The 10,000-nt window shown below is 40.1% G+C and overlaps 1 protein-coding gene across 3 annotated transcripts in view; it reads left to right on the top strand.

Moving 5' to 3' along the window:
- Window positions 1-10,000, top strand: part of rerea (arginine-glutamic acid dipeptide (RE) repeats a) — a 333,506-nt gene that overhangs the window by 159,807 nt on the left and 163,699 nt on the right. For all 3 annotated transcript variants that reach the window (XM_061977159.2, XM_061977142.2, XM_061977151.2), the window contains exon 2: window positions 9,280-9,784. In XM_061977159.2, coding sequence (XP_061833143.1) covers window positions 9,424-9,784 — 361 coding nt within the window. In that variant the 5' untranslated portion in view covers window positions 9,280-9,423. The remainder of the gene's footprint in view (window positions 1-9,279; window positions 9,785-10,000) is intronic.

Genomic DNA, 10,000 nt, shown 5'->3' with positions numbered 1-10,000 from the left:
AGCTGCTCAAATGGCCTCTTGCTCACAGCGCTCATACATACACTGAAATACATTGCAGTCTGCAGGTTGCCAGTATGGGGCCGCACACATATCCTGTAGATAATGGACATCTTGGGCTGTGTACCAGCCACCCTCCCCCTATCTTTCCCTCCCTAAGGGCCATTTGGAGAGCTCACAGCCAACACACACACAACAGGAACTAGAGAAGGATTTAGTCTTCTTGGAGGGATGGAGGAGAGGCTTAAACCCTGTGGTGCACAGAGTCTGATCCTTATCTCTACGTGGTTGAAATAATATAGTTGAATAGTTTATTAGGACACATGTATCATATTTCATAAATGGATTAAGATAAGGCATATTTTCGGGAATTGTCTTGGATTAATCATTGAAGACTAATATTTCTTTACTAAAAGGTTGCGTTTTAATGCCACCAGAATTCACAAAAGCTTCTTAGAATATTAGTTTCCTATTTGGCTATTTTGAGAGTAATGCAAGCACCAGCCCCTTAAGACACTGCTGGTTTTGTAGCTATACTCCAGGTTTCAGTGTGACAGAACAACACAAGCAGCTTGCACTGGAAAATAAATTCCGTGTCAGATGTTTGGACACACTTTGGCTACAACAAGGATGATGTAAAACAAAAAGTAGAGAAGTAGTTTTGAGTGGGATATTAATAGTCCATAAACAAAAATGAGTTAAAGTTTAATAATTGTGATTCAGTCGCCCAGCCCTAATCAAGGATAGAGTAATATGTTTAACTACAGTGAAAATTAACTAAATCATAGTTATTTTCCTGATAACTTTGAAAGAGCATGTTCTGAATGTTCACAAAATGTACGGTTCGGATTTAATTCAATTTTGTGATAGTTTTTGGTTTGGTTTGATGTATATTGTTGTTCTTTTTAAAACCCCAGCATTCCATGCATCTCAATAATTGGTATGTACTTGGTTGTTACAAAAATATCTTATAAATTAAAACCTTAAAATGGTTTCTGAAGTTCTGACCCTTGAATTAGTGTAAATGAAAAACTTAAATGGACTATCTTTATAATCACATTACATATCATCAACATAAAATGAAGCACAAGCTTTATCAGCTCAAGGGGCTTTTTTAGTTTGTTTTCGTGCGTGTGTGTGTGTGTGTGTATGTGTATATATATATACAGGGATCGCGGCAATTGCCGCGACCGCACTCTTCATTTGCCTTAATGCTGTAAAAAAATTGGCCAGCATCGGCGGCAAGAACATGTCGTGTTTTTTTTACTTATTAATGGACTAGGGACGTAACAGTAAATGGTATTATGATAACTCGAGATAAAATTCCAGACGGTTAGTAATACCGTCTAATTTTTTAATTACAGAAAAACCGTCATTTATTAATGCATTTCAGGCAACACAAAGTCAGGTGCATGTGCATTAGCGTCGTTTGGCTTGATGATCATGGCGGAGAAACTACACAGACTTTGCCCCGAAGATTTCCCCTCGAAGTAAACGGAGCCAATGTAATTTTTCCCTCGCTTCCCTGTGCGTTTAAGAGCACACTGCTGTTAGATGGAGACACGTGTGGACAATATTGGAGACAGACGGACTTGTCCCCACACTAAAAGTATACAGCGAAGGAGATAAACTATTTGAAGTTGCTTTTATTTTCTCAATACAGCGTCCATCAGCTGCTGTGACTGAGAGTTAATGAGGTGAGGAAACATGCAGCAGGCGATGTGTCGTGAACGTTGTCACAACTTGTTTATAAAGTCTTTAGTTTGTTGACTGGGATGATCATTAGCAAAGTGCTATGTCACATCATTGTTTTTAAAAGTAATACATTTGTGAAAAGAACAAACCCACAAAATGTAAAAACATATTTACTATGATTAAGCGGTAGAAAATGGATGAATGGGTGGATGGATATCAATATAAAACACAAAGCAGTTTGACTAATGAAGATAAAGTCTAATAAACAAGCTTTGTTTTTCAACAGCACCATGTGTTTCAGTGCAACAGTACAAAATACAATACACGATCTTCACAGCCTGCGTTTAATTTGAAGAGCTGACAAAATGTTAGCCATTGTTGCTATCAGAACACTGACAAAATTTGTAGTTAAATAAAGGACGAGTTATCATCCCAGTAAACAAACGGCAATACTTTATAAATACGTGGCAATGTTTACGTTCCCGACACATCGACTGCTACATGTTTCCTCACACCATTAACGCTTGGGCACAGCAGCAGGACGTTGTATTAAGAAAATAATAGCAATATAAAATATTTTTCTCCTCCACGGTATACTTTTAGCGTGGGAAAAATGCTCCCATCTCCAATATTGTCCACACCTGTCGTCATCTAAAGGCAGCAGTTGTCTCTTAAACGCATGGCAAGACTACATGGAAATAAAGCCAAGGAAAATGAAGTTAAATGAAGCGCTCGGCTCCGTTTACTCCGAGAGGAACTCTATGCAGCAAAGTCTGTGTGCCGTATTTTTCTAACTATAAGTCGTATTTTTTTTCATAGTTTGGCCGGGCTCCAGTGCGATTTATATGTTTTTTTTTCTTTCTTTATTATGCATTTTCGGCAGGTGCAACTTATACTCCGGTGCGACTTATACTCCGGTGCGACTTATACTCCGAAAAATACGGTAGTTGCTTTCCGCCATGTTTCAAACCAAACGACGCTAGTGCTCATGCACTGGCACTGCTGTAACTCCGTTTCCAGGAAGTAAGCAGTGTTGCCTAAAATGCATTAATAAATGACGGTTTTTCGATAATTAAAAAAATTAAACGGTATTACTAACCGTCCGGAATTTTACCGCTGTTTATCATTATACTGTTTAACGTTACATCCCTAATATGTATGTGTATGTGTATATATGTATATACAGTATATGCATATGTGTATATGCATGTATATGTGTGTTTGTGTAAATGTGTGTGTATATAAGTTTATATATGTATGTATATACAGTATGTTTGCATATATGTATATATGTGTGTATATATATTCGTGTGTGTGTGTGTGTGTATATATGAGTATTTATGTGTGTGTGGGTGGAAAAAAAAATATATATATATATACGTCATGTTTTATATTTATTTATATTTAAAATGTTAGAAGTATCAGAAGTGAGTAATAGTAATAAGAAAACAAGAGTAATAAGTTGTTGTTTCATGGGAGTGCGTGATTGTGTGACATTAAGAGGCGGCGCCTGTTTCCAAGTGAGGTGTACCGTTAGTGAGGGAGAGAAGCTGTCCGTGGGAGTGATTTAAATTACCAGATGTTGCCATAGGCAGCTCTTGTTAAATGCATGTTGTTAGCCTTAGTTATTAAAGTGATTGAGCATGCTTCAGCGGCTGCATTTCTGCTTGTCCACGAGTGGAGCATTGTAGGATTACATGGTCATAATTTCATTGAATTGTCACCATCAACACTTTTTCCAAAGTGCAAGTGATGTTTGTTAGCATACTGCCTTCACTGCAGCACTGTTTCTTTAAACACCTTTGATTCGCCAAGAAGCAAAGGACACAAGGCGCAACAATTGTGATTGGCAAACATGTCTGTCACTCAAATGCAGAGGAGAAAAAAAAATCCGCTTCTTGGGGTTTGATTATAACCTCAATGTCTGTTCAACGTCGACTAATCGGGCGTTAAACATTTGTGAACAAGAAGAATGAGGTCAATCTGTGAATTTTAAAGACAATCATCTTGCTCCTACCAAGCAAATTAAAACACGGGCCTTTTAAGAATAAAGCAAGCCGTGATTACACAAGGTAAGACAAAGGGGGCAAGGGTTCAGACACGGCAAAGAACCCGCTCATGAAGTGCCCTACCCTGTGCCTCCAGCTGAGCCTTTCTTTACCAGCTTGTTTCTCGAAAGCTTGGATGGCAGCTCAGATTAGATCTCACTCACTGAGTAATAGATTGGAGCTGAGGAAATTTGGCTGCAGCTCAGCAACACCGCAGCCCTGATCTGCACACTGCTGAGGATCCGCTTGGTTTATTGGGATTAATTGGAGCTGCCCTCCTTGTTAATAACCCTGAGTATATTCATAATAACATTGTTCGTCTCTAATCTGTATTCATGTGAGTATTTTATTCTATCCCTTTGCAAAGCTATCTGTAAATCCTTGCCAATCACATTTTGCTGCTTCTTAGTCTTACAATTGAATATGCCATTAAGGACCGTGGAAGTTTGCTCCCAAAAAAGAAGTAAGTGATTTGCTATTGCAATGGCAGCAAAGTGATCATTTACTGCGTAAAATAAATCGCCCCCAAATTACTCCCAATGTTGTTTATCGTAAAATAGGCTTTGATATGAAGAACAGAGATGCTCTTGGAAAAACGAGGTGAAAGTAGGGGTTTTGTAACAGAAACCTGCTGTGTGGCCACTGTGGGGGAGGACGTGCTAATCAAGTCTCAAACTGTGTGCTTGTCTCATTTAAAAAACCCTGGGATAAGAGAAATGTATTTACTAGCCCTTGACTCCATTGCATTAATGTAAATGGTGGAGTCGGCACTGCTGGCCGGGACCCCTCAACTCCTCTCTGGCCGCTACCCCCTCCCTCTATTTCCCGTTAAGACGGCTGGTATCTTTTAAAGGGTCGTGGCCCTGTGATTGATGTGTAATAGCTCCAAGGCTCACCTGCCCCCCTCATGGCGCTGTCTTTCACAAAGCACTTTGTTTCTCCACTCGGGGTGGAAAACCTTATCCTTCGCTTTTGCCGTTTTTCCACGTGTCTTTCAGCCTTCACTCCATTTTGCCTTGTTGACCGTTAATACTGCACACTCACTCACCTTGGCTCTGTTCAGCTTCAAACTGATCTTTTTTTTAAATTGGCTGACTCTTTCATGACACCACATTAGAACTATTGCTAACTGGATTGTTAGGGCCCTCACACCAGGCTATTCGTACAAGTTGGACTTGGGCGGCATTCTCTTTCCCCCTCATGGCCCCAACTAGCCAGCCGGTTGGTTTGTCTACTTACTTCTATACTGCCGTATTATTGCAATTTCCATGACGTTGCGGATTACATCTAGTCATTGGGATTATTTCTACTGTTCACTTGTTATGACACGTTCCCATTGCACTCTATGGTATATGTTATAATTTACATAAATTAAGGGACAAGCGGTAGAAAATGGATGGATGGATGGATGGATAGCCAAAAATAGAGCTTTTAAAACTATCGGCAAAACTATGGTCGTATTGTGATGTATTGTGGAATAGCTAAACATGCACTCCACACCATACAAATGGACAGTAACGATATCAATATAGTACCAGTAGTTTAGTATCAGTACATGCTTGATACTGCAGTGATTAGCTCCGTATTTTTGATATCACAAAGTATTTGTGATTTTTCTTGTTGTTAACAAACTCAGGAAACAAAGGTTAAGGGTTATAGACTTGCAACTTACTGGGAACAAGATTGTCTCGGCTATTACTATTATCGCGGTATTGTTTAATGTGCTCAAAAAGTACTTATACACACTGAAATATTTTGACCAACTTTTTTTTTTTAAATAACTAAAATAAATAGACACACTGTTAGAAACCCACTTTTTTGCATGTTTTTTTGTTTCTTATGCTTCACTGATAGTTTTTAGTCTGTCTTATCAGTTTTAATCGCTAAGCTTTAATTGTTTTAAATATTGGTTTATGCTGTAGCACTTTAAGATGTATTTAAATGGGAAATGTGTAACAAATAAAATCTACTATTATTACATATTATTTTTGGTGGACTTTTTTTTTGTTGTCCAGCTGTGCTTGAACGGTCTTTGGTCCTTCCACGTGTCCTTCACTGTGAAATCACCTCGGTCTTGTAATCCTCGATCATTCTCGCTAATAGAGCACAGCTTGTAGGTTCAGTGTGCACAATTGAATATCTTAGTTCAGGGGTACCCATTAGGTCGATCGCGAGCTACCAGTCGATCGCCTGCCAGGCATAAATATATCTAAAAATTAGCGATCATCAATCTTCACTATGACGTCACTTATGTCACTTGATTGACATTCGCGGCACCCAAGGATTTTGTGAGATGACTCTGGCTGCTGCGAACTCAATATTAATTAAAAAACGACCATCAGGAAGGCGAGAAACACTTTTTATTTTAATATTTGTTCGCACGGAACTTGCTGTCAAAAGTCTAAAGACTGACCGCACAGTTCCTGTCTTCACAGTAAAAGCGCTGCTCCATTCTGCCTGCGCTAATAAAATAAGAGTCAGAAAGCAATGTATTTTGCAAGTCATCAGAATCAGGTAATACATCAACTTATATTCTTGTCTTCATGAAAGAAAGGAATCAATATGGGTTAAACATGCCTGTATTTTTATTGACCACATTTAACATCTTAACAAAAAACATCTGTTTCATAAATAAATAAAAACATACATATATAGTATATACATTTTATTTATACAAATTTATATATATATATATATATGTGTGTATATATATATATATATATATATATATATATATATATATATATATATATATATATATATATATATATATATATATATATATGTGTGTGTGTATGTATGTATATACATATACATACTGTATGTCTTCGTTGCTCAGACAGCAGTGTGTTTATATAAGTTTAGATTGGGTTATGTCATAGCTTAATGGGGCAAGATGTTAGTTTATCAAAATGTGGTTGTCAATCACAGTTTTTTGATAATCCTAATTGTGTGGCACTAACCGTCGGAAGTTCTACCGCGGTTATTATTAACATTTATCAATACATCCCTGGTATGTAACAAAAAGGAATGTGGAAATAATATAATTATTAATTGATTTTGTTACACCACCATACTGTGTTTTTGTTGAATTACAGTTGTGATCTAAATTTTTCATAATTTAGTAAATTGAATATTTTAAGAACAAACATTGGTATGACCTACATTGCCCTACTTGGTATTGGATTGATACCCACATTTGTTGTACCTCCTAAAACTAATGTCATAAACCAAAGAATAACGATTGCTTTATACATTGTAACAGAAGTGTAGATCCATCCATCCATCCATTTTCTACCGCTTATCCCTTTTGGGGTCGCGGGGGGTGCTGGAGCCTATCCCAGCTACAATCGGGCGGAAGGCGGGGTACACCCTGGACAAGTCGCCACCTCATCGCAGGGCCAACACAGATAGACAGACAACATTCACACTCACATTCACACACTAGGGCCAATTTAGTGTTGCCAATCAACTTATCCCCAGGTGCATGTCTTTGGAGGTGGGAGGATATTAACACTAAATGTTTAAATAGATTATTATGAGTTTGGTGAAAATAATACAACCGTGAATTACATGTTACCGCATAGAGTATGTCAGCAGCCAATTTAGGAGCCTTGGTAACCTGTTTTGAAAAGGTTTTATTATAATTTACAGTAAATGCCATATAATATATTGTGGTGCAATATATTTCGCAATGTAGACATTAGGCCATACCACCCATCCATCCCTATGACACATCTTTATTACCCACACAAATGTTTTTGTGGGTAAGTGAGCATGCTATGGGTTTTGAATTCTGGATTATCTTAATGAGGCCTATTTTTTTCAAATATGAAATGTGGTTTTGTGTCATCGTCATTAAGAACTGACGTGGAGCAACTGCATGACAGTCATGTCGGCATGTGCCCACGCATACAATCATGTCGTACCCTGGCCCATCTATTGTAATTGTGTCAAAGGAGAGCAAGTATTCTGCACCTGAGCACAGATCAGAACAGACAAACATGCAGAAGTCTAGGTGTAAAAGTGGGCCCAAGCTTTATACAATGTGGCTTCGTTTGCGTAGGCTCTGAAACAAAATATTTTTTTCTCTTGCTCTTAGGGTTACTTTATACAAATAGGCTGTGTAAGTGGACACAGAATTTGTTTTAAAGTGAAGCCACCTGAAAACTAATAGCGCTTGGATTGTAAAATACTTACTCGTAGGCCTATGGCGTTTTCAAACTTCAAAGCCTCTCAAATGGTAACCATGCAGACTCCTCGTTAGTTTCATTGGAAGAGGCTTATATTTCTGATTAAACGAGAGAAGAGGTGGTTTGCTCATACACCAGATTCTTGCGGCCCTCAGGATTAGAGTGGCACTATCAATACAGAAATAACCGATGTTTTATGTTCTTAACACTTTTCAAGACATGGTACTCGGTACGGTCACTTCACGGTGGCTGGGTCGAAGTTAACAAACTCTTGAGCCCTCCGATATTATGCGCGCATTAGCGTGTGTGTGAGTGTCCCAGCGGCCCGGTGGTCGCCGTGGTAACTCATCATTAAGTGATTAATGGAGGCTGTGACGAGGCTGCGGTTTAATCAGGCCCGGTGTTTGTGTGCAAGCCGACAACAGGAGCAGCTGCCCTGTCAGTTGGCGTCTGCTCACAAAGTGACAGCACCCGCTGCTTAGAGCACGCTTGTCACCAAACACCACCATTCGCGTGTACGAGTGTATGTGCTTCTCATATTCCACAACTCCCACTGTAAATGTTGGCTCTCTCACTTTACCTATCCCTCCAATCTGCAGTCACCACCTTGGTAACACATGCTGCCTTATCCCTCTGGGGAGCACGATAACTATTTCCTGTTAATTTGTCGCCGTGGCTATAAAGCAGCCAAACACAGACCTGCGTTAGGATCTTTGCAGGTGAAATCAAAGAGTCGAGCTGCTTTAACTGGGAGATTTTCATTATGGGGACCAAAAAAGCGTCAACAATTCTTGTTTTCGGATGGCTGAAAATGGCTCATTTCGCTGCTATCCACTGGATTGCGGTGTTCTTCCCTCCAGAGCTGTCATTTGACATTAACACAGCGGTGACTGTGGCTCGGAGTGAGTCGCCGTCCCAGTAAGCCAGAGTACACACAAATACACCATATGAAATTCTGTGTCATTGCAGATGGTTTGCAGAGAAGCTTGCCAGTTAACTGTCAGTGCTGTTTGCTCCTGTACTGTTTATACTGAAAAGACAGATTTATGGGCTGCAAGCCTGATCCTTCATGTTTTGTTTTACTTAGTAAGCTACGACCTCCATTTATATATAGTTTTCTACTTTCTTTTTACAGGGTACAAAAATCTTCCTCTGAGATGTGTCGAGGTTGTGCGCCTTTGATAAAGTTGCTCTCACAAGTCTTCATTATTGTGCAGGGTGCTGGCAGCAATTATTGTTGTTAGTCTCCCCGGCTGTAAGGCTTCTTGGAGCAATCTTGTATTCCTCATGCACAAACGATTAACTTCAAGATGACACTCACTCTTCTTTTTTTTGTCATTTTACAGCTTTTCTGAAACACTGGGGTTGTTGGTGTGGCCAAATTTTCCCTGGATTTGACTGGTAAATTCAGAAGACTGAAGCCCAGGCTCACAGTCTACCTTTCACGGAGGCCCAGCCGTGAGAGGACTGAGGAAGGCACGTGGCGGATCATGACGGCTGACAAAGAAAAGGAGCGGGAGAAAGAGCGGGACAGAGACAGAGATCGGGACCGGGACAAGCGAGAGTCCGGGAAGTCTCGGAGACAAGATGGCGATCGGGGCGAGAGCGAAAGCTCCAGGCCGAGGCGCAGTTGTACACTTGAGGGCGGGGCCAAGAACTATGCAGAGAGCGAACACAGCGAGGATGAGGACAACGACAACGGTAGCACAGGCGGAGGAAACGGCACGGCCGAGGAGGCCGGAAAGAAGGGCAAGAAGAAGATGCCCAAGAAGAAGTCTCGCTATGAGCGCACAGAGAACGGAGAAATCACCTCCTTCATCACAGAAGACGATGTTGTTTACAGACCAGGAGGTGAGTCCTTGTTCCGTCTAATCTAATTATCAGCAGGGGGCCGTCATATTGGCATGGTCACTGAGGCCCCGTTTACACTAAGCCAGATGAGGTTATCCAAGGTAAATCCCACCTAACCTTATCCGTGTCCACACACGCAACTTAATACGCATGCGCGGAAAATGCGCACGTCATAGTCACATCTAGTGTTGCTTTGTGTGCAAGTTCTTAAATTTA

Source organism: Nerophis lumbriciformis, linkage group LG01, assembly GCF_033978685.3.
Source record: "Nerophis lumbriciformis linkage group LG01, RoL_Nlum_v2.1, whole genome shotgun sequence".
NCBI classification, from domain to species: Eukaryota; Metazoa; Chordata; class Actinopteri; order Syngnathiformes; family Syngnathidae; genus Nerophis; species Nerophis lumbriciformis.
Note: the sequence above shows the minus strand (reverse complement) of the source record. Positions and strands in the feature narration are given on the sequence as shown.